General features: G+C 41.3%; 1 protein-coding gene across 1 annotated transcript in view; it reads right to left on the reverse strand.

Annotated features, from left to right (window-relative positions):
- The window catches only part of TCERG1L (transcription elongation regulator 1 like), a 210,928-nt gene that overhangs the window by 59,136 nt on the left and 125,545 nt on the right, over positions 1-26,247 (reverse strand). Inside the window, exon 5 of the mRNA XM_077350138.1 lies at positions 20,005-20,130. Coding sequence (XP_077206253.1) covers positions 20,005-20,130 — 126 coding nt within the window. The remainder of the gene's footprint in view (positions 1-20,004; positions 20,131-26,247) is intronic.

Consider the following 26,247-nt stretch of genomic DNA (forward strand, 5'->3'; position numbering starts at 1 on the left):
ATAATGACTTCTCAGCATGTGAACTGAATCCTGAAGCAACAGAGTTTGAACCAAAAGACTTTAGCCTTTCATCTGCACCAGAGACTTGGCAGCCAGAGGCTGAAAGCACGTTGTTGGACTCCAATGATACAGTACCTTACACTCAAGGGGATGAGTTGGCTGATGTCTCTATTGAATTTCCAAGGATTGAAATGGAAGACAGACATGATGAGACACCAGACATAGAAACATCCATTCCAGAAGAGGTAACTGAAAACCTACATTATAGACCACAAAGGCAACGACGTATTCCTGCAAGACTTCATGATTATGTATGTGGTGCACACAGATTAGTCTCACCACACTGAAGGATGTCGAGGACGACATCAGTTTAGTAGGGGAGAATGTAACCCATGTCATTTTTGTTTTAATACATTCCATCAGTTTAGGATTTAGGCCTAGGAAGCCAAAGGTTACTGAGCATGAGCAGTAAGTAAGTTGCTCATATATTAGTGCAAAAGCCCCACCCCTCAGTCAGTCTGGCCCTGCAGCAGAGAGAAGGCCCAGAGCTTGACTGAGGGAACTGCTAATTCTTTTGCAGGCCAAGCCAGGGAGTGAGTCCCTGAGCAGCAGCAGCAGCAGCAGCAGCAAGCCAGCTCCTGAAGATAAGAAGCAGCAGCCAGGCACTTCTATAATTTCAAGTTGGACTTTCTCCTTCCAGTGTGTTAGGATTGGTTCTGTGCTGAGTGCCCTTTTTGAAGGACACTGAAGATTTTGTTGCCATTAATGTTGCTATGCTCATAGCCATTATGATTTTGTTATATATCTAGTTTTACAGTTCTGGGGTTGATGATAAATATTGTTATAGTTAAATTTATCCAATGCCTGAAATGGTTTCTTTTCTTTTGAAGTAATTTCTCATTTTGTCAAGCCATAAAGGTGCTGTCTTTTATTGAATTGAACCTTCCCCATTACAAAGGGTTACACTATCATGTTTGGACTGACCATATTCTTTTGCTCTCTTATTTAACGACTTCATATAACTTGGTCTGAATGACTGTAATAAAGTTTGATTGATTGATTATCACGTTTGGACTTGGTAAGAACTGGGAAGGTAGAGCTCACAACAGAAAGTAAACACAAATGTATGTAGCATTGCTACAATTCATTTGTTGTCTTCATTCCATTGTATGTATGTATACCCACACACACACACACACTCACATATATGCATATACATATATATATGTGTGTATACACACACATATGTATGGGAAAGGAATATAAGGAATATAACAGTTGATAACATTGCACCTGATAACATTGACTGACTCATGAAAGCTTTTGCCAGAAACTCTTTAGTCTTCGAAGTGTCAAAAACTCTTTGCTATTTTGATTGCAGTAGATGAACCGGATACCCCATATGACATAAAAACAGCAACAAATAATATACACAGTACATATATTATGACTATTTTTGAATGAGAACCGATTATGAACATTTTTATCTCACAAAACAAAATAATACAAAAAAGCCAAAACATTTGGAAGTTTTAAAGCTCGTCCTCTTTTCTTTTTTCAAGTTGATCAAAGTACAACACAGAATTCCAAAGCAGTCTTTATTACATGGGTAATACAGAGATGAGGTACCCAGAAATCACTCTTTGGGCATAGTAAATTCCAGGCTTGACAATGACTGATCAGCATTTTACCAGCAGACTATTTGTATGCCAGCAGTTGATCAGAATCTTGACACAGAACAGTAATTCCACGAACTAAAAATTACAGTTCAAAATATAAATTCCTGTTGAAGACAAATCAGCAAGGGAGGGAAGTCTTATCTCACCAAATTTTGGGACCTCTTTGAGAGGGTTAATCCTCTGGATGTTATATCACTGGACTTCCAAGAAGATTTTCTCAACCTTTCTAAACCTTGGTAAGAGGTTTAAATGGAAAGGCACAATGGCAGATTAGAAACCGGCTAAACAATGGAAAGGAGAGAGTAGGAGTTGTTAATTCCCCAGTCCAGATCTCTGTATTATTTGCTTCATTTATGTTTTCCATATACAAATCAGTTTGCCTGGCTCCCCTGTTGCTCCGGAGACTGCCAATCTTCATCTGAATATTATTATACTGTTATAACAATCTGAGCAGTAGGTTTTCTGAAATCCCTGGATCCTTTCATTGTGAAGATATAAGGGGAAATTATATCTTTATAATGAAAGCAGGTAGACATATATTTCTTTAAAAAAATAAAGCTGGGGATTCAAGAAACCAGACCAATTGTTGTTATTACACTATAACAATATTTAACTATGAGTTTTAAAACAAAACAAAATGCCATCTAGTGGTAAGGAAAGTGGCTGCCACAAAAGGATGGGCCAAGGAAAATGACACTGATGTGGGTGGGATCAGGAGGGTTTGGACTTTTCTATCAATGTGGTGCCATCTTTTCTGAGACTTACCTGAAAACATCACATAAAAGTAAATTTAGGAAAAACATTACGAAAGATGGAGAAATCCAGGATGTGAATAAAGCACCATGACATTGTAGGAAAGTGGGAAACCCTGTATCAAACAACTTGCGTGGGGATAGCCAATAAACTTTATTTTTGGTCAGCTTGATCAGGATTCTCTGTTCCTTCCTTCCAAGCTTGCAGACATGTCACCAAAAATTGCCCATGCCCAGATTAAGGGTGCTCCTTTACATTGAATCTAAAGGTCAAACTGTATAAGACTTAAAATGAGTTAGATCTGCAAGGCCCATATGAAGTTTGGAGCTGCTGTGCGAGGAGGAACAAATAACTCCCCTCAGGTTGACTACACTTGAGAAAGGCAGGGGGCTTTCCCCCCCTCCCACACACACACACACTATGGTCCTAAGCTGAATCTTACCCCTTCATGGTTTTATATGGATGTTCCCTGCAGTGTAGCTGCAGAGGAAATAAGCTGCATCTAGGAGTCAGGACACAACTAATTTAAATAAATGTAGGACTGCAGCTCTTTGCAATGAAAGCTAGTGGAAGGAAAGTTCTCTTCCTTGTTCATGCTTATTTAGTCAGGATTTGAGCTGAAATCAGTAAGTGGTCCATAGTCACACTAGGATTTCATTTGACTGCACTTGGTAACAGACTCAATGAGCAGTGGGTTCCATTCACTGGGCTGGCTTCACAATCATGCCTACAAGGGCTTGAAAAACAAAACAGTTTCATTTGGTTATTACGTTTATTACGTTTATTTGATAATTATTTGCATCCGAGTCTCTGTTATTCATTCCTGGCATTATCTGAGGCTCCAGGAGTGGCTAACAAATTAATGTGTTCTTTACACACTGCAATCCAACTGATAAAGCATTTTGAATAAGATATTCTTACTGTTTCTTCTGGAAATTGAGTATATGTGAAGATGGGGAAGCCAGAACTATTGGATTTGCAGGAAATACTACTTTAACAGTCATTGATTTTGTTGCAGCTACAGAGATGTGGAAATCAACCTGCATACCCAAGGCTTTTTACACACATAATTGGCACTGGTGCTTTGCCTGTTCTAGCAGCTCTGAGCTTATTGAATTGCTCTCTAAGGACTCGAGTTACAGAACTCTGTGACATGTCTAAGTATTCTTTGCTTTGTGCTCTTCCACTAACCCTGATGATTTTGTCATCAAATAATCCCTAGTTTGAAAGCATGGCGATATATCACAATGGCACAAAATGCTAGACAATTGAAATGCTGTCAGAATTACAAATAGCTGATATAATAAAAATCATAGCATGGATTATGCTAATACAAGCAGTGCCTGCAAGTCACAACACTTTCATTTTCAGGCTGAAGAATTCTTCTATAGTGCAGTCCATGTTTAGCCAGGACAGAGGTAGATGGGGCCACGGATTTACTGCTGACACCCCTTCAAGAAGCAACCTGAACCCCGTCTCTCACAGAAAGAAGCTGCTGTTACCATAGGAAATTGGATGTCTGAAATCTAGATGGGGGTGGTGTAACATCAGGGAGATGAACTCCCCAACAGTAGCATTATGGGTAAAAATACTGAGCTTTAATGGGTATTAAACATGGGGGTGTACTATCACCCACCTGAACAAACCCTTGAAGCTGATCTTGAGATAGAGATTTTTATGTTGTTTTAATCTTATTTATTAATTTATTTATTGTATTTATATACCACCCTTCCTGAAAGCTCAGGACGGTTTACATGAAACAAGAAATGATACAGGTAACTCCATTTATAGTAATAACAAGGTGATAACAACCATAACACTAAAGAATGGTGGAAACTGCAAGGAGCATCAGTTCAACTCATACTGTGGCTCAGTGGGCTGGGGGGATTTGTCATAGTTGTCATAGGAGGGAGGCTTGGAGGCCAATGGGAAGTGGTGGTTTAGGTCGACCTCAATGAAATGCCTGGTTGAGGAGCTCTCTTTTGTAGGCCCTGTGGAACTGTTCAAGTTCTGTCAGGGCCCTGATCTCCTCTGGGAGCTTGTTCCACCAGGTAGGGGCCAGGATGGAGAAAGCACTGGCCCTAGTTGAGGTCAAACGGGCTTCCTTGGGGCCAGGGACCACCAGGAGGTTGGAGGTGGTAGAGCACAAGGCTCCTTGAGGGGTGTAGGTAGAGAGGCGATCCTTCAGGTATACTGGGCCCAGACTGCATGTGGCCTTAAAGGCAATAACCACAACCTTAAGCCTGATCCAGAATTCAACAGGAAGCCAGCACAGCATTCTGGACCAGTTGTAGTTTCTGGATCAAGGATAAGGGCAAGCCACTGTAGAGCAAGTTACAGAAGTCCAGTCTAGAGGTGACCATCATGTGGATCACTGTGGCTAAGTGTTCTGGGCTCAAGTAGGGCGCTAGCAGTTTGGCTTGGCGAAGGTGGTAAAATGCCAGCCATGCTACCATTGCAATCTGAGCCTCCATTGAGAGGGAAGCATCAAGAATCACTCCCAGGTTCCTTGTGGATTGGGCCACTGATAGCTGCACTCCATCAAGGTTGGGTAGGCAAGCTTCCTCACTTTGACCTTTCCTGCCCAGTCACAGGACCTCTGTCATATGTAAACCACCATGAGCTTGTTGTGCTGGGAGTGGCAGTATATAAATATAAATTAAATAAACAAAAAATAAGGGTGGTGACTAAAACATGTGTTATTATAACTGGAAGACTTCAACTACCCTCACATTAACTAAGTAAACATGTCATAGAATAATAGAGTTGGAAAGGATTTCCAGCCCCTTGCACTATCCAGGACATTCACAACCCTATCACTGATCCACTGTAACCTGCCACACCTCCTTGAACCTTGACAGAGTCAGTCTCTCTCTGAGATGGCTATCCAGCCTCTGTTTGAAGCTACTTAAAATCACACTAATTGAAGCCCAAATAGAATGCACTCCACAGGATAGGAAAGGCCCTGTTAAGTCTAAAAGAAGTTAACAATGCAAGTCAAGGATGCTATAAAAAATAGAGACTTCTTTTGTTAAAGTGCAATGTCTGCTTCATTGAATTGAACAGAAAGAAACAAAGCTTCTGGCAAAAATGTCATTAATGAAGCATGCAAAAAGAGGTTTTGAGGAACAGGTTGTTAAAATCATCAAGACAAACAATAAACATTTTTTTAAAATATAGCCAAAGCAGGACCACCAGCCAGAGAAGCAGTGGGGCCTTTGGATGACAAAGGAGTAAAGGGATTGCTAAAGGAATATGGAGATGGCAGAGAAGCTCAATGCCTTTTCTGCTTCTGAGTTCTGTTGGGCACATACCCATGCCACAGCCCCCTATTCTCAGGAAGGAAAACAGCAGAACTAAGCCAAATTGAGAAGACAAGAGATTAAGTTTTAAACCAACTGGGTTAATTAAAATTGATAAGTCAGGTTTTGATGGCATACACTTGAGAGTTATTAAGGAATTCAGTTGTGAGATAGTTGATCTACTACTAACCTATTTACATATCACTAAATTCAGTCACTGTTCCAGAAGATTGTTTCCAGAAGACACACACAGGCACACACAAACCAGCAGAAGACACTTCCCTGTGAAGCCTCACCAACCAAGCCACCACCTCCCAGGGAAGCATCTTCTGCTCGTGAGCAGGTGTGTGTGTGTGTGTGTGTATGCGTGCGTGCGTGCGTGCGTAGGCAGTGGTGGCGGCTTGGGCAGCAGTGCCCCCACTTCAGAATTGCTTGGGGAGAAAGCCAGCAGGAGTCCAAGGATTTAAAGAAATCCCCAAACTGATGCTGACATACCTAACTCCCTGCATGTGGAAACTTGTGCAGCGGGGATCGGCTGGACCTTTCTCATTGTTAAGTTAATTTTCTTACATGTGTTCACAGAGAGACTTTCCTGCCATTTTCTGAGTGGCAGGCAGGCGGACCGGTGGGATGGGGTGGGGGAAAGAGGAGCAGAACGGATGGGGGTGTGACACAAGAGAAGGGAGGGAAGGAGGCACTTTGGTAGCAAGCTGGCAGAAATGGAGGAGAGGTGAGGGCGGGACAAAGCATGTTTCACCTCCATACTGTCTTTTTGCTAGTTGATCACTTGTTGCTCACTAGTGGCTTGGACATTTTAGGGTGGTAAATCCACTTTCCTGGATCTACCACATTGCAATTTAGAAATAGTGAAATTGCAAGCCACCTTTTGGACAGCCTTGGGATGTTGGCTATGTCATGTGGAGGGGGCTGAATATGCCGACAACATTCAGAGGTTGTCCAACAACATTTTGTGCATACAGAAATGGCCAGAGTGAAGAGCCACAGAATTAAAAATGCTGATATCCCATTATGCGTAGTGCAATACATTTTAATGGAGAGTCACCAAGTATAATCATGATCATATATATGTAACCAACATAAACTGAACATGTAGATGCCTGCACATAAAGCTTCACATGTGCATAGGCCCTTATATGCATTGTATATTCATATGTGCATTGTATATTAGAGTACAAAGTCTGAAAAAATAATGTGTGCTCTTGAAAGAAGACTAGAAGGGTTACTTTCCAAGCAGTTTGTTAGGATTTAAGGATAGTGGAATTTCTACAACAACAAATCTTGGATGTGTCAGAGCCAGTGTTAATCTCCCCAGTCCTTCATGCAAGGTCATTTGGTTTATGAAACAGAAAATATATGCTAAAAATAAATATTTTTCTGGAACAGAATACAAATTGATAATCTGCATGACATTTTTGACACTGGGGTAAGTGAAGCAGCAAATGCCATCTATTTTTAAGGAGAGGTGGTTAAGAAGTTTAAGAAGTTTGATAAAATACATATTTGTTTTCAAATTTTCACATGTTAGTGGAGCATGAAAAATGGATTTCTGCTCATATTGTTGATACACTGATCTGGAAAAAAAGTGGCCTTATACCCATTTAAATCTATTTGCCTTTCAGCTTGACTCCTTTGTATTTATAAAGCATTTGGAATTCTTATTTGACAACTAAAACATTGGATGGTAAATTCCCTTCTTCCTAAGGCTGTATGCTGGTTTCTCTGTAACAAATAAAACTGTCCAATGTGCAAGATCACTGGATCAGAGGCAAACTTTAACCTTACTAATTTCCATTCTGCCCCTAGTTGGTACAATTTGGGATGCCAGTCTCCAGGTGGGACATCATGACCCCTGGAATCATAGCTTATCACCAGACTAAAGAGATCAGATCCCCTGGAGAAAATGGCTGATTTATTTTTTATTTCATATAATTTTATTTAATTATTATCTTTATTTATTATATAATTATATTTAATTATATTCCATTTCCATATAACAACCTCCAAAAAGGAAAAGTTAGTAAATTAAGCTTATGACTAGTAACTTCCAATTGTATTTGTTGAAGAGTATACAATACATTTCATTAAATTTCCTACTTAGAATGTCCAAACAAGTCTTCTTTCCTCTTATAAATGCATAGCCAATATTCATCATTCCACAATGGTACCTTTTGCTAATATATTCTATCCAAAGACTCTTAATGTCCAATTTTGATTTATCTTCCATGTATGTTGTCAATTTCACCATCTGGCCGAGATCTAAGCCTTTCATCTGCCAGTCATATATGGTGGATACCTCCTTTAGCTTCCATTTTCTTGCTCACACAATCCTTGCAGGGGAAAAAAAGCTGCTTTGGAGAGTAGACTCCATAGCATTATATTCCACTAAAGTTCCTCCCCACCTCAAATCCTGTTCATTTCCAGCTCCAACCCCAAAGTCTCCAGAAACTTCCCACTCAGAGCTAGCAACTTTAGGTACAAGACTGCAAACATTCTACTGTTCCCAGCCACTCTCTATCCACTTCAAGAGGAATTAAGGGATGCAGCCAGAAAGGAAAAAGTTTCAAGCAAATATATGTAACTGGGAGCCACAACCCCCAACACCAACAGAATGTGGGGACAAGGCCCCCCAGAACTCACCCACATACACTAAGAGGTGCAGAAAGTCCTGAGACAACTCTGGGATGCACCAAGGCCTGGACAACCCCAGACTGCAACAGGCTCAATGTGGAAACTGTACTCCTGTAGTTTGGAGGGAGGAAAGGGCTGAGGGAGTGGCAGCTGAGCAAGCTGCAGGTACGTTCAGCCCTGGCAGAGAGATGCAGTGCCTAGGGCAAGTGAAACCCACCCGGCCAAAGGTCCTGAGGTGGAATGGCCTTCCCCCCAGCCCCAATAGACAAAATAGTCCCTCACTAGTTGCCTCCTGCCCCCACAGCTGTTGAGAAGGTTGTCAGGTCTTTGTTTCCTGCTTGTGACTGGGCTGCTCCAGGGGCTCAGCATCCAATACCCAGCTGAGTGGGGTCATAGACTCACCTTTGAGATCTTGGGGGCAGGAACCTGGGGGTAGGCCAGGACAGTTGGGTATGAATGAAGGGGGCATAGAACAGGGAAGGGTTAGTATGCGAAGGAGGAGAAAGGTGAGCAGATGACCCAGGGAGAAGGAGGTGAGAAAAGAAAAGTGAGAGATGGAGGTGGAAGGGAGGAAAATCGGAAGAACAAGAGGAAAGATGCATGATGGAAGAACAGAAAGAAGATGGAGGAACAGAAGAAACAGAGAGAAACCAAGAGCAGGAGGAGGTAGTAAAGGCACAAGGACACTGAAGGGAAGTGGGGGAAGTGCACCACACCAGAAGAGTGAGCAAAGACAAAGACAGGGAGAAGGCAGCGTGCCTAAAGAGGGAGCAGGAATCCTAGAGACACTGGGATGCCACCAGAATGGTTAGGCCACAGGAGAGCATTACCCATTGGAGAGCACCCCTGATCTTTGCAATATGTTTCACTGATATGACTAATAAGAAGAGGAGGAGGAAGAGCTGGTTATTTATATTCTGCTTTTCACTACTCAAAAGGAGTCCTAAAGTGGCTTACAAATACCTTTCCCTTCCTTTCCCCACAACAGACACTCTGTGAGGTAGGTGAGCCTGAGAGAGCACTGAAATAACAGCTCTATGAGAACAGCTCTTAGATAGCTATGCCTAGCCCAAGGTCAACCAGCTGGCTTCATGTGGAGGAGCAGGGAATCATAGGTTCTCCAGATTAGATTCTGTTGCTCTTAACCACTACACCATACTGGCTATCTCTCAATTAAGTTATGATGGCCACTCTAGAACAGCAAATTTTAATGAGCGTAATTTGATGTAAGGGACTCTACCAACCAAGTTATCATAGCAGAATCAGAATTTTAACAAAATTATCCCCACCAAAAGATATATGGTCAACAACAAAAAATGCTCCATGACATAGTGAAAGGAAAGGAGATTAATGATGTGACAGAAGCAGTAATCCACTCAATGGCTTTATCATACCAATGAGCTTCATAAAGGTTTTCTATGTCCATTTTGTATTCCTTTTGCAAATCCATTGGAATGAAACTCTTCCAAAAAGGAAACAAATGAACTTTGTACAGTTTTAGTGATTGATAAGCATGGATTAGAGGGCTCCCAGAACGCATAACTTTTCAAGTGACAGAAGTGGCTGCGCTACTGAAAAACAAGTAGTCGATGATTGAAAAGCTCCCTTCTTTTTTAAAAAGTGGAGCACATCAATGCAAGCATTTCTGTACTTGCCCGTGATAAAAACAGTGTGATTAATGGGAGAATGCAGAGTGAAATCATGTGTGCAAGAGAGAATGATATACAGATTACAAATAATAAATCAAAAGAGCCTGCTTTTGAAGAGCTGCCACATACAGTGAATCCAGGGATGCCCATATATCCATTAATGGATTTCTGCATGACAACACAATGCTACTGAAACTACATTACACATTTTCAGACCGAGCTGTTCGTCTTCATTTTGGCAAGACGGGAGACATTCACTTAGCCAGCTCTGTTTAGGTATTGTTTCTGACATACTAATTTTTCATACTACAACACACCCCTTGGAATAGTGCACACAAAATGGCCACAACCCAGAATCAGCTTTGGAGTTCTTCACTTGGCAGCTGCCATATGTGTTACAGCTCATTACTGAAATCAGAAAATTTTCTTCAGGCAGCTGTAAACTCTCAGAACACAAAGGAGGACCACATACATAATTGCTTTCCTGCCACACTCTTTAGCCTAGACGATCTACATCATCATAATTATGTATGAAGTCAAGGAACATTCCAAATTTGTATGGAGCCAGGTAAGAGGCTTTTTGTGAGTCCTTTTCAGGCCCCTCCCTCACAGCCTTCTTGCAGGGACATCACGGTAAAGAATGGCCCATGAATAAACACTACTGCCATTGAAGAGGTGGTGTGGGAGGGTAGAGGAGGATGGCACTCTAATTAGAGCATGCACGCTGGCTGGGGCATGCACTGTACAGTTGTGCCGCATCAGAGAAGGGAGGGGGAGGGAGCAAGTGCATGGCGCTATATAAGGTGCCACGTGCTTGTTCTCTGCCTCTTCTCCCTGGCCAGCGGAGCAAACAACTCCCACCCTGGGGAAGAGGATTTATGTTTTGCTTAGTTACGGGGACAGTGTGCTCTATGGAGCTAAGGTCTTAAGGGATACCTGTTCATTATTGTCACAGCTTGTGGAGGACGAGGGGATGGAGCCTAAAGAAGGAAGGGGAGAACAAAGGGAATGATCGGACTTCCCTGAGTAGGAGGCCTCAGATGGTGGCAGCTATTAAAATGGGGCTGACCTGGCTGGGTATTCCCAGATAATTAGAGGCAGGTAGACTGGAGTGGGCTGAGGGGGGAGGGTCTATGCCTCCCAAAGCATTCCAGCCTCAGCTAGGATGGCATACGCCACAGCAAGGGATCACGTGGCCTAGAAGGGGACCAGGATGAGATGCCAAGGGCACTGTTTGGGGATTAAGGGTCCGATGACCTGTAAGAAAGGAATTAGGCTCCTGCTCCCCTTGTTGGCCAACACTCATGTCATGTTAAAACGTTAAAGCTGAGGCCTGTTTGCCAATGAAAATTTTGGAGTAAGCATCATCCTTTGCCAAACGCCATGCCTGCAAGTCAATGGGGTACTGAGAAGCAATGGATACTACTTCTGTTCCTCCTAGGATTGTCACCTCCCAGCTGGAGCTTTTAGGGGTGGAGCCTAAGAAGGGTGGGAGAGGAGAGAACTCAGTGGAGTTATGAAGTCCACCCTCCAAAGCAGCCATTTTCTCTATGGGAACTTATCTCAGTCATATAAGATAAGGAATTATGGGAACTTATCTCAGTCATCTGTGTGATCCTAGGATTCCTGCTAGAGGTTTTCAGCCCTACTTCCTTTGCACTTCTGACAAAAGGAACCCATCATCAATATATCAGAAGTCTCTTCTAGCTAAGAGTGGTAGGCTGGGATGAGACCAAATGTAATAAGGTTGCAAGTTCAATTTCAATTCACATTTTAAAAACTCATTTCTCCTTTGTAAAAAATGCAGTGATTATCTTTATCTCGGTGCAATTTTGCTTCTGGAATACCAGGCAAACTGTGGAAACAGAAAGCTTTTCACCAGTACGGCAAGCTATAGTACTTTGCATGCAGTTTAACAAGTCATGAAGTCTCTATTCTTGTGTCAAAGACTCTCTCAGTGCAATTCTAAGTAGAGTTATATCTTTCTAGGAGTATTGACTTCAGTGGGCTTAAACAGCAGTAAGTCTATTTAGGATTGTACAGTCAATATGGCACAGATCTATTTTTAATTTTTCTACTGCATTTATACCCATTTCTTACCAGTGATGACCAAATGCAGCTTGCTCATTTTCCCCTGTGACTAGCCCAGAGTAGGGATTCAAACCTGTGTCTCCCAGGTCTTTGTACCCTATGCCACACTGTGTCAGTGCTGGGAGTCAATGCTTCAAGTCACTGTCATCCTTCTTTCTTCAATATAAATATCTTGAATTGTGAAGAATTATGAGTCAGAAGGAAACAAAACAAAGTACAAGGATATAAAATGAGATGGAGATGGGAATCACAAACTTATAAGTCATTGATTATATATGTAATTTGAACTGGGTGTCATCAGTATACTGGTGAGAACCCAGCCTATACCCCCAAATCAACTACACTAGAGAGTGCATGAAAATGTTAAATAACATGAGGGAGAGAACCATGCCTTGAGGTACCCCACATTGAAGTCCATGAAGGGATTATTGTTCCTCCCCAACAGCTACCCCCTGTCCTAGACATTGAAGAAAAGAGTCCAGCCATTGTAAAGCTGACCCCCATGTCCCCATATCAACAAGGTAGCAAGCTAGAAGTTTGTGATTGACTCTATCAAAGGCTGCTTTGGGGGGTCTAACAATACCAGCAGCCCACCTCAGTCCCACAATCTCCAGAGGTCATCTGCTAGGGTGACGAGTGCTGTCTCCACCTTGTGTCCAGGTTGGAATCCAGACTGGAAGAGATCCAGAACTGATGGATCTGGATTATACAGATCAGGGGTATTGAATAAATTTAAATAAACTAAGTTAAACCTACACTGTTGAATCTAATCTTCATTTAGGTACTGCGCAAATAGTTTTTAGATCTCATTGAGAAAGAGAAGCCAAATAAGATGAACACTAGTAGCAAAGTCTTCAAAATACACATTATCTTTCCCACAGTCCCCGAAACACAATTTCAGATTTAAGTGCCAGAAATGCCTATGCTTTTATTGGCACAAATAACATAACTACTAAAACATTTTTGGTGGGGTTTTTTTTGGCACTTCAGTGTTCAGGATACACAATTGTGTTAAAATGTCAGCGTCTCAAATGAAACAGACACTGCCGTGTCAGCAGCATGTTGGTGCATCTGACAAGTAATAATCACTGTCAACAGGCACAAATTAAATGCACATCACAACCTGTACACAACCAAGGCTCCAGCAGGCACCACTTAATACTAAATAGTTGCAGGTGGAAAGTGAGTAGGTTAAAAAATGAGAGCTAAACTGTGTGTTAAAACAAAAGCATGACATTTTCCCATGGTGTGGAAATGCCACTGATCCAACACCCTTTGCCCAGAAATCCCAATACATTTACCTGATAAAGCAGCAGATCTTTAGAAAAGGAGATAGGCATCAATCATGTGCAGAATAGGCCTCTATTTATTTCCTTCTCTATGTGTGTCTCTCTCCTGAGACTTATTTCTGATTCAACCAACACTTACAGTAAGAACTGCAGCAATGCCTGTAGCATTGATACATACAACAAGCATAAGGAAATACAACAAATTAAAAGAACTGATTCATTCTAGTCATTTACTTCTGGCACCCCAAATGTAAAATTGCTAGTATTTCCTAGTCCCAAATATATCCAGAACTTATCAAAATTAGATAGCAAGTAAATATTATGAGGCTAGTTATGCTGTGAATGTTCATCTCCATACTCCTGCTGGAATTTAGGCACTGAATTCTGTGAGTCTGAATTTCACCTGTGCTTCTTCATGCTGCTCCATTTTCTTGTCCAGCATTTCAGGCAAGGAGATAATACCATTGGATAAAAGACCAGACACTTGAAGATGGATAGACGTTGCTGTCAGTTTTTACAACACATTGCAACTTTTCCTCAATGTGGCCAGGGGAACAAAGCTTGTGTATGTTCTTAACTGAAGTCCCATGGAGCCCATTATTTCAATATCCTAGATCTTTTTAGCAGTATAACACTAATATCTATTTACTTGGTGGTTTATATTAATCTTCATGGAATTTAGTTACAAGTAAATAATATTATAAATAGAAGACTATGGGGACAGATTAATCACTGTATTAAAGGTGCTCTGCAGAAATAAGATTTAATCCCCAAACATGAGCAAAATTATGGGTTGGGGTTAGAATTGCCACCTTTAGACTGGGAAATACCTGGATATTTTTTGGGAGGGGGGTGAGCAGAGCTTGCAGAGAGTGAGTTTTGGGGAGGGGAAGTACTCATCAGCGTATAATGCCATAGAGTCTGCCTTCCAAAGCAGCCATTTTCTTCACGAGAACTATTATCTGTCAACTGAAAACCAGTTGAAATAGAGGGACATCTCTAGAAATAGAGGGACCCATAACTGACTCCAACAGTGCTCTGGGTATCCTGTCCTGGTCCCCTGCCAGGCCACAGGATCCCTTGTCACTGAGTATGCCATCAAAGGTGAGCTTGGAATGCTTCAGGAGGCGTAGACCTCCCTCAGCCCATTCAAGTCTACCTGCCCCTAATTATTTGGGAATTATTGGGAATACCCATCCAGGTCAGCCCCATTTAAGTTGTTGTCTCTTTCTGAGGCCCCACAATCAGGGGAGTCCAATCACTCCCTTTTGTTCTCCTCTTCCTTATATAGGCTCCTTCTCATTGTCCTCTGCCAGCTGTGACAATAAAATAGGTATGTAATATAAAACCTCAACACCACCTAAATCACCAGCAACTGTACACTGTTGTGTACACTGAACAACAAATGTGAACCCACTTCCCCAAAGGGTGGGAGGGTGGGAGCTGATTGCTTAGCTGGCTGAGGAGAAGAGGCTGCCCGCGAGCATGTAGTGCCTTATATAGTGCCACATGCTTGCTCCTCCCCCTCCCTCCTCTGATGTGGCAAGTCTGTGCCACACATGCCCAGCCCGGCTCCCAGCACTCCTGATTAGAGCGTCACATCCTGCCGCTTTTTCAGTGGTGGCTGCGGTGAGTTGCAGACCACTCTTTGTCATTTTTTTTACATTGTTTTTTTACATTGTGCTATTTCAGAAGATAGTGTTACTTCCTATTTCTCTGGGCTTTCTATAAATCATGTGGCAACAGTACTTATTTAGCATTACTAACACCTTGCTGCGTCAGAGTACAATATATGACACATGACTCCAAACTGCTCAAGTCAAATCCCCCTAATGCAGGGTGACAGAAAGATTTAAAGTGGGAGGAAAACACTTTAAAAGAAAAAGGTGATTTGAGGGGGAAATTAAAGCAAGGATTCAACATCCCTCTCCTGGACATCCATGTCTCACCTTACAGACCTACTCAATTCCATTTAAGTGGTAACGTTCATGACACATGATGACTCTTCCACTGTTCCAATGAATTCGGCCTTTGATTTCTGTTATAGCTATGAGAACAAGACTAATTTTTAAAAAAACTACTTAGGAATAATCTAAGTTTAGCAAAACACAGAACAGAAATAACAACAACAATCTCCTTTAACCATAATATTTTTAAAAAATATTATGGTGGTGGTGAAACAACTGGCCTTCTTCTCTAAGAGTCAGCTAAATAAGATGCTGATCTCTGATAGAATTAGAATCACATAGAATTGGAAGAGACCACAAAGGGTCACTCCATCCAGCCTCCCCCCCCTGCCCAACATTCTTGGGCACTTAAAAACACACACATTCCTGAAAGATACTCATCAAATCTGCTCCTAAACACTTTCAGCAAAGGAGCACCACTCTCCAAGGGCCAGATTACATCTACAGACAAGCCCTCATTGTCCAAAAATGCTTTCTAGGATCACCAGGACATTTTTTTAAAATTACTAAATGGCATTTCCTTCTCATGGTAATGCTGTGAAATAGGCTGGGTTGAGACTATGTGACTGGCCCAGGATCACCCAATGAACTTCATGACAGTGCTGGGATTTGAAGCCAGGTTTCCCCTGTGGGGTAGGTGAGGCTCTCTCAGCCTCACCTACCCCAAAGGGTGTTTGTTGTGGGGAGAGGAAAGGGAAGGCGACTGGTAGAGAAAAGCAGCATATAAGAATTCTTCCTCTTCCTCTTGCTCCTCCCCTTCCTCCTCTTTGCTGCATTGTAGTAAAACACCAGATTGGTATGTATATATATATTTCCCAAAGTATGGCAAATGGCAGTTCCAGGCATCATTTGAGATCAGCATAAATAGTGTGGGGAAAAGAGATTACACTATCTTCAGAAGTAGCACCTCTGTCGTTACTATTTAGCAATAACAATTGACAGGATATCCAATTATTGATCTTCCAGAGGCTTCTCTAATTTGACACTCACGGTTGGGAGCCAGTGTGGTGTAGCAGTTAAGTATTACACAAGACCCTGGGAGACCTGGGTTTAAACCTCCATGCTGTCATGCAGCTCATTTGGGCAGTCACCCTGTCTCTAGCCTAACTTGTCTAACAGAGTTATTGTAAGGATAAAATGGAAGAACCCAGGATACAAAATGTGATAGACAGTTATGAAGAACTAAGATCATCTGTTGTACTTAGTGTCTTAAGGAAAAGAACAGAGTAGTCATCAAATCCTATCTATCTGCCGACCTATCTGTCTGCCTATCTAAACAAATGTATATTCCACTCCTTCTACCGTAACAGGACTTAGGGTGGCTAACAGATTTAAAAAATATATAAATAAGAACAATATGGTACGATAAATAATCTTTAAAATGTAAAATGGTTTTAAAAAATTCCCCATTAAAACTTATCCACTGTCATGCAGGGTAGAATGTGTGAATGGCAAAGACACAGCTGCCTGGTGGATCACAATGACCTGAAGGCTGCCCCAAAAAGAGTAGTCTTGTATTGTCCTGCAGAATCCAGGTTGGTCCCAGAAGGCACATGCTACTTCAGGCAGCTGGTTCCACAGGATGGCAGCCACAATTGAGCATTGACCCAAGGCAGTCAGCATGTGGATGAGGGACCTTCAATGAATTCTGAGATGAAGATCTGAGAAAATGGGGAGGATTATGCTGTGAGAGGTAGTCCCAAAGGTATGAGGGTTCCAGGCCATTTAGGGCTTTAAAAGGTAAGTACAAACACTTTGAATTGGCACCAGAAACATTGGGAGCCAATGCAGCTGATGCAGGGGTTATGTTATTTACTCTTATTTATTTAATTTATATACTACCCTCCCATACAGCTCGGTATACTCCCATCAGCAATCTGGCAGCTATGTTCTGGACCCCTTGTAGCTTCGAAAGCATCTTCAAAGGTAATCCTGCATAGAGCACATTACACTAATCTAATCTCAAGGAGTCTGTTGAACCAATTGCCATTGCAAGTTTTTAATGTTTTTAACTGTGATTTTTAGATGATGTATGTGTGACGCATGTTGTAAATTGTCCTGAATCTACGTGAGAGGAAGGTTGCTAGAAGAGAGGACACACAGTAATGGGTTTAAACTACAAGTACAATGATATAGGCTAGATATCAGGAAAAAATTTTTTCACAGTCAGAGTAGTTCAGCAGTGGAATAGGCTGCCTAAGGAGGTGGTGAGCTCCCCCTCACTGGCAGTCTTCAAGCAAAGGTTGGATACACACTTTTCTTGGATGCTTTAGGATGCTTTGGGCTGATCCTGCATTGAGCAGGGGGTTGGACTAGATGGCCTGTATGGCCCCTTCCAACTCTATGATTCTATGACTATTAAAACCAATAAATAAATAAAAATTCTCCCAAGACAGCTAGAGCGCCAGCTGGCAGGCTCAGCACAGCACAATCATTGCCACCAAGGACATGCATTTGTCCACAGAGAGCAAAGAACTGAGCCATAGTCCCAAATTCTTGACCAAGTTGACTGCTGCAAGATGAACCCTCTCAAGAGTCAATCGAGATGACCAAATGAGTAAGTCCAGGCTTCTCCAGTCACATAATTTCTGTCTTCAATGGATTTAGCTTCACCAACTCTTACGAAGACATTACACAACTTCGTCTAGGCAGAGGCCAAGATTGGAATTCTGACTACTGGTCACTCCTGAAATAAGAGGCAGAGCTGGGTATCATCTGCATATTGATGATACCCACTCCAAACCTCCTTACAACCTCTGGCAGAGGGTGCATACAGATATTAAATAACATTGGGGAGAGAACCAAATCCTCTGGAATTCCACAAGCTAGGGTCTATAGTGACAACTTCTCTCCCCCCCCCCCATGATTACTCTCTGGGACTGACCCTGGAGGTTATGAGGAGAACCAACTCAAGGTTGTTCTCTTCACGCATAGGAATTTTAGCCAGCTGACCAGGACCAAATAGTTTACTTTGCCAAAGGAAGCAGACAGTTCCAATAGGGTCCATCCTGCCTCATTAAGATGTAACTGGACATCATCAACCAAAGCAACTAGAGCTGTCCAAGACTTGAACCCTGACTGGAAGTTGGATTGGAAAGGATGTAGGGTAGATATCTCATCCATGAATTCCAGGAACTATTCAGCCACTGCTTACTTCATTACCTTTCCCCAGAAATCGAAGATTAGATACTGGGCAATAATTGGCTAGGTTTCTCGCATCTAACAATGACCTTTTCAAGAGAGATATCACCACGGCCTCATTGAGGGAACTAGGAAAAGAGACCTGGGAGAGGGAGAAATTTATAATGTCTCACAAGGCTCCTCCTACCACTTTCCTGGACTAACCATGTAGGGCAGGATTCAAGGAACACATTATAGGATGCACAGCTAACAGGACCCTATCTACATCTGCTTGGAACAGTGGGATGAAGAAATCCAAAAATAGATGCAGTTGTGTACACAGGGCCCTGACATTCCTGCTGACTCCAAATCTGGCATTCCAAGTCTTAGCAAAGGAATGAGACTTCATCTGAAAAGAACATTGTCACAAATGTGTCAAAGCTAATAGCATTTTCATCTATTTTTGGAGCCACCAAAAGGGTAGTCAGTTACATAATCACTCTAAACAATTGAGCTGGATGTGACATGACCAATGCAATGGAAGAGGAAAAGCAAGAAAACTGTGCTGACTTCAATGCCACTTCATAAGCTTTTGAGTGGTCTCTATAAATGTTCTCATAATTTTGTCACAAGTTTTTCACCAGCACTGTTCTAAGCCATCTCAGCCCCCTTTTAGTTCTTCAATATATCAGGGGATGAAGAGAGCACTAGGGGGCAATGGCCTCCTGAATGCTCAGGCATCAGGGAGTTCATCATGAGATCTGCTGGCATAGCTAAACAAATACTACAGAACTTTCTGGCATCCAGTTGGATCCAGGAATCTTCATGGATGAACATAAATAACCTTACCACCCCTGTAGGCAGATATCAAACCAACCTTCACAAGGTCCATGGCACCATTTCACAAAGAACTGTTGGATCCAGATAAATTACTGTACAAATGATCAGTGTGTGGCCTGCTTGGTGCATGGGGGCCAACAGAACCTGAGACTGCCATGGCAGTCATAAATTCTAAGGAGGAACCAGACAAAACAGTATCAGCATGGACAATGAAGTCCCCCCAAACTATCAGTTTGGGGAAAACACAAGGCCCACTCGAACACCAACTCACCCCACCTCAGCAGGTAGTCTGCTGGTAAATTAGATGGATGGTGAACCGGCAAGACTTCCACCCTCTTTTTGGCACTCCATGCCAGGCCTATACATTCAGTGCTGGAAGATACAGGAAGCCGTTCGACGGGGTTATTTGAGGTGAGGTGAGGGAAAGAATGAACTCTGGAACAGAACAATTTACTGCTATCTAATTTGTATATATTCCTTGTCAGCTGCTATGTAATGACAATACATTTTGTGCACTTTGAACAATAATGAACGTGTAGTTTCAAAACTTTTCTATTAAAAGAATCTTCCATTACTGTGCCACGTGAGAAGCTATTTGTTTTCAAACATGTGAGTATGCAGCATATGTTGAGCAATATCATTAGGAAAGTGAAACGTAAACATACCTGTTAATGTCTGATCCACCAAATTGGTTGCCATGAACGTCACAGATGGTGAAGAGATAGCTGCAACCCTGGTGACTTGAGCTGGCATCAGGGAAGTCATGCGTGTATCCATTCTTGAATGGCCACCTGCAAATAATCCACGAGGAATGCATTACTGTTTACACTAAATAAAGAACAAATGTTGATTTTGAGAAACAATGTTGTTTCCAAAGGATTTGGCACCTTTAGATGCTGTTGCAATTTTTTTAGAAAATGTTTTTTTAAAGCATATAAAATGTTTACCAAAATATTTAAACTATTATTATTATTTCACTGTTATATTAGCATCCAACTGCCATTTTTGGCTAGATGGAATGCAAATCATATTGGATCCATTCTACTTAATATCTGTGGTAAGGGCTTAGAGGAAGAACGTGGTCTCATGGCTTTACTGAAATCCAGATAAGTGTGATAAGGTATGTTCTAACAACACAATGCTTTTGCTTCCGTACACACACTAGTTTTGCTTATAATGTATATGAACTGATTTCTTGTAATCAGTTATCTTTATTATAGATTGTTTCAAACATTTATCCAGAAAGATACTCAGCTATACAAATAATTTTGTAGAGTATTGATTTGAGTAAGTAACTCATAATAATGACCACTAATGCTTTTTGTAATTTATCTTTATTTAAAATGTATAAATGTAATGCTTTATCCATAGTTGTGCCACTGAGGAAAACTTCATTGAAAACACTTAATAACCAGTCTGTGTTTTGGCAAAAGTTTTTGAATAAAGGAGATAATATTTTTAATTAACTTTTTAAACCTCTAGATGGAGCTTGGAGATCTCCTGGACTTTTACCTTAGGTCAGTCAACTGCTCAGCCTAACCTGCCTTGCAGGGATGTTGTGAAGATAATTTGGGAGTATTATTTTCTTAATTTATTGTATGGCACAATTATACACAAGAACACACAAGTCCTATGACTTGCTTGATTTTGATATACTACTTGCCAGCCCAGGCGTTCCACCCATCCACCTTACCAAATGGAGGGTTTGGTGACCCAACCTGAACCACTAGCTAGTGCCCATTGCATTTCAGTGATTTGGCAAGCATCTTGGCCTCAGTAAATATGTCTACATGGGAGAGTAATGAGCAAAGAAAAATGAGTGAACGAACAGTAGGACTTCACACAGCACGACACTGGGTCCTCAGAAAACAGGCAAAACTTCAATACATCTACTCTTCACTTCTGTTCCCTTGCCACAAAACTATCAACAATTAACCTCAAAACTAACTAAATCATGAAAATCTATCCTTACTGGAACACAATAGTTCTGATGAAACACTGCTCTACCAGTACAGAAACTTCTCTGCTGTAATCAAGAGAACACAATATTGAGTTCTGATCATAACAATCAAACACCCACACCCACAACAGGACATTGTCATATACAAACAACATGAGCTTCTACCAAAGCTCTAGCTACCAAAGCATGCAATGGGCTTTATTACTAGTCAAATTTAAAACAGGAAGAGTTGTCCTCACAAGTTCTCAAAAGAATCTTTATGAAACACAATATTTCTTTCTTCAGGCATTTTAAATTTCAAACATCTAATTTCATAACTAATATGTTTTACAGCTATATTATTAATTTGATAATGAACATATATTTCTATATTACTTTTTTCTACATATTTGTCACAACTAATATACACAATGGTGAGGGTGATAAATAATAATACATAGTATTTTTTCATATTGAAAACAAGGATATTTTTGTTCAGAATCTATTTTTATTATAACTTTATATTCAAAACATATTCATATTCTGTTTCTGCAATGTAATACACATTAATATAATTCAGAAGCTGTTTCTCACCGTATGTCTATCTCCTGCTTGTGTAATAATAAACACTCCATCTATCCTTCAATTTCAAAATTGATCTATTTTGCAAATAAGTTGTTAATTTTGCCATTTCTGTATGGTCAGTAAGTCTCCCCTCCCCCATTTTTCTTAACTTGGATCAACATTTGATTTTTCTGCAGAGATGATTCTAGCCAGTATCACCAATACCATACACTTCATGGTCTCTTCATTTGTTTTCTATTTTTATAAATTTGGTTCTGCAGTATTTCATTTATTATCACTAAACAAAGAAAGAAGAGTGTTCAGGATATAGGGGGATGATTGATCAATTAATAGATTAATATAATGATCCCTTATATTCTAAAAAAAAACAACAAACAAACAAAACATTCAAGCAAAACATGAAAAGATATATAATCCTATTCAGAACACAAGGGCAAATTCTATCAGAATAAGGTATATTCAGAAATCTCCCCTATAGAAGCACTGAGAGTATAATATTTAATCTTGTGAATGAGAATATCATGGGATAGTAAGATAGTACATATGGGGAAGAGGAAGTAAATATTTTGGAATAGAAAGACCAAAAGACGGGTGAGCAAACACAGCAGGCTCTTAAGAACAGAATATTGCAATCAGTTTCTTTTTGATTAAAGAAAACACTTTTAATTTGCCCATAAGAAAAATATGCTGAACCAACTAGTATGACTCTGAGATTATGCCCTCCCCCTGTAATTGATTTGCCAAAAACAGAATATCCCAGTAGGATGTCTTAATCTGCTCAGTATTGAACCTATGAATTGACCATTGAAGTTGGTCTGGGTGAAAACTAACATTTAACCATTAAACTGAAAACACCAACCACTGTAACAATCTGGCCTATGACAGGCAGGGGAAAAGGCATCAATTAGTAACCAAATAATTATAACAAAACAAAATTAGAGTCCAGTGGCACCTTTAAAACCAACAAAGATTTATTCAAGGCATGAGCTTTCGAGTGCAAGCACTCTTCCTCAGACTATGAACTGACCATCATGACATTGGGACTATATAAGCAAAACAAATAATTATAGGCAGCTACCAGAAACGGTTATATTAGCATAAGAAAAAACACTGTGGCATAGCTGGCAAAGCCAACCAAAAAAATCAAAACTGCATATAAAAGTTTTGTTATTTTTATTCCAGTTGCATATTATTCTGCAGTAATATGTACTAATATATAACTAGGTTTCAGTATGGAATACCGTGTTTTACCTCTATTTTGTCATAGCACATTTCACCTGAAAAGATATAAAATATGAAAAATACAGAAAATACAAACAGAGCCATTACATATCTAGGAGAACTATTTAATACATTCCAAATGCTTACCAGTACAGACAAAACATGTTTTCAAGCAGTGTAATAACCTGCATTGCACGGATCCAGTCTGTTGCATTATGTGGACCCACAAGCCACCGTAGTGAAATATACCTTTGCTAATGGTCCCCAGCTGCATGGAGTAAGAGTTAATTGAAAACAGCTGAAGCCAATTACCTGAACTTTAACTGCAAACTAGTTGTCTAACCAATTTACATTAGATCGTCTTTGACAGCTGTCAAACTACTAAATCATCAAAATGGAATTGTAAGGTTTTATAAAAATAATTAAATAATTAAAAAGCCAGAAAGCCCAGAAAAGAAAGAGAATAAAAAACAATCCTCCAACTCACCCACACAGCTGTAGAAATTCAAAGAGTAGGACAAAAAAAGAAGAATAAAGTTTTTTTTCACTAAAAAAGAAAACATAAAAGGTAATGTTTTTCAGAGATTCCCTCCAGCCAAATCGGTACAGCCTTCTCCAGAAATGGGAATCCAGTCAGCAACATCTCTGGAAGAGACTCAGCAATACTCCTCTCTATCAGAAAATATCAGCAGGCAAGTAATGAAGTCATTCCCTTTCTTTCATAATTCCCTTTCTTTCATACCCTCCCTAATTGGCCAAGGGCAGTTCCTATTAGAAAAAAAATCTACTGACAAGGATTCTCACCCCTTATATGGAATACTTACATAAGGGGCGAGAATCCTTGTCCCCTGCTCACCGCCCCTTCAGAGGCCTAGACTTCCTTCCCATCCTTAACTTTGTGGCCCCTGGGCGCCACACTGCCACCTCCGCCATTCTTCGAAGGCTGCTCCTGCTCTCCAGAGAGTGGCAGCAGCCTCAGAAGATGGGCGTAGGTGTTGCCAGAGCAGTGCTCCCCAGCACTGAGACCTGCTTGCTGCTGCCACCTCTACCCATCTTCCAAGGCTACTCCTGCTCTCTGGAGGGCAGGAGTGGCTTCAGCAGACTGGTGGCTGCGGCACCAGAGTTGCGAGGCCAAGCGCTAAGGCCCACTTGTTGCTCTAGTGAGTGTTTTCTGTTGGTGAGTGTTTTCTGAGGCTGCTCTTACTCCTCGTAGGGTCGGAGTGGTCTCAGAAGACTGGCACTGGTGGCACCAGAGCAACAAGCAGACATCGCTGCTCTGGTGGTCCCACCGCCACTGCAGGCCATCTACTGGTGCGTTGCCTAAGGCAAGATAATGGATGTCATGTCTGTTATAATTTCTGTTATAGGGACCACTCCAGTAGATGTTCCACATCAATAATTCACTTCGATGCACTGGAAACTTCCATACCCCAGCTCCTGTGCAGGAGCACAAATCGTGGGGGGGGGGGGGCGGGGGGGCGGATGAGGTACAACAGGCCAACTGCTCCCCCATGTGGGTGCAGGAAGAGGTGGGGCAACCTGCCACAACTAAAACTCCAGCCTGCAGCACAGCATGAAACCTCCAGTACATAATCGGTCTTCAAGGTGAAGTCTCTTTGTCTTTACCTGCAAACAGGAGCTCTTTTTACCAGAGTTAGTGAGATTGATAGGAACACTGATATCTCCCTAGAGGGTTCAGTTCCTTTTTCCTACTTCCTTCTTCCTGTTCCTTCAAGCCTGCAACATGGTGAGTGCAGAGAAAGATGCAAAAGCCTCTACAATTATCATCTCATAAGGGAGGACAGCTGAATATAGGAGGCTGAATAGGTTACTTGTTCCTTATTAGTACTTATTCATGAAATCATTAAATCAACAATATTTAAAAGAGCTCTGAATAATAATAAACAATCAGGGGACTCCTACCTTTGAGAGGACATGCGCTGGTTCCTGGTTTGTTGGTTCAATGATTTCATTAATAAGAATGAATAAGGAATAGGGAATAAGTAACTAACCTCAGCCTCCTGCTGAATACCCTGATTTACTAAGACAAACGTCTGTCCATGACATGTTAAAGATTTGGAGTCAGCTCTTGTTAAAAAGGGATGAACTTACTCTTCCAGACTAATTAGGAGACTTTACAGCATGTGTTATCAAGAAGGAAAATCATTTCATAAGCATATATTAGAAATGAAAAGACCCTTTCAGGAGTTAGAAAGTTCTGATGCTGCACTGTCAAATGTAAACAAAATAACTATGTTATTTCTGTGTATGTCCTATGACTTTCATCTGCAAAACCATTGAAGTGATCTATTGCACACTTAGTAACCCCCAAAATAGTGGGATGTGTTAAAGGCACTGCAGAACAATATTTGGGAACTCTAAATGTAGACATAGCATACACTTAGTTGCAGCTTCTCTTCCTGGGATGCCCCCCTACATGCCCAACAACTTTTGTGAAGCTTCACGTTCCTAGGAGAGGCACTGTGAATCTAAAAGCCCAATTGGCCCAGGGCTTGTTCTGTCCATTCCTGAACTCATGAGCAACAACTGCCCAGCACCTCTCTGGAAACATCTGCTCAGTTTGAAATGGAGCAACTTAACTGTGGAATTCTTCCTCCCCTTCCCTCCATTCTGGAGGCATTTTGGCTTGAAAAGAATTAATCTGTGCCCAATATTTCTGTGTTCTGATTTCCAAAATATTGTCCTAGAGTGCCTTGAATGCATCCCACTGTTGTTTTTTTTGAGGCACTATGGTTTGTTTAATGCTCATTCCAGCCTGTTCTGAGGTGATTCAATGGCATGTTCTGGAGGTAATTTAACCCCAAACAATGTGCACAATATTTTTGCATTTGGAGTTCCAAAATATTATTTTGGCATGCCTTAAATGCATTCCACTGTTTTATGAGGTTCTATTATTTGTTTAAGAGCCTCTTGTGGCGCAGAATGGTAAGGCAGCAGACATGCAGTCTGAAAGCTCTGCCCATGAGGCTGGGAGTTCAATCCCAGCAGCCGGCTCAAGGTTGACTCAGCCTTCCACCCTTCCGAGGTCGGTAAAATGAGTACCCAGCTTGCTGGGGGGTAAATGGTAATGACTGGGGAAGGCACTGGCAAACCACCCCGTATTGAGTCTGCCATGAAAATGCTAGAGGGCGTCACCACAAGG

This window comes from Paroedura picta, chromosome 8, assembly GCF_049243985.1.
Source record: "Paroedura picta isolate Pp20150507F chromosome 8, Ppicta_v3.0, whole genome shotgun sequence".
NCBI classification, from domain to species: Eukaryota; Metazoa; Chordata; class Lepidosauria; order Squamata; family Gekkonidae; genus Paroedura; species Paroedura picta.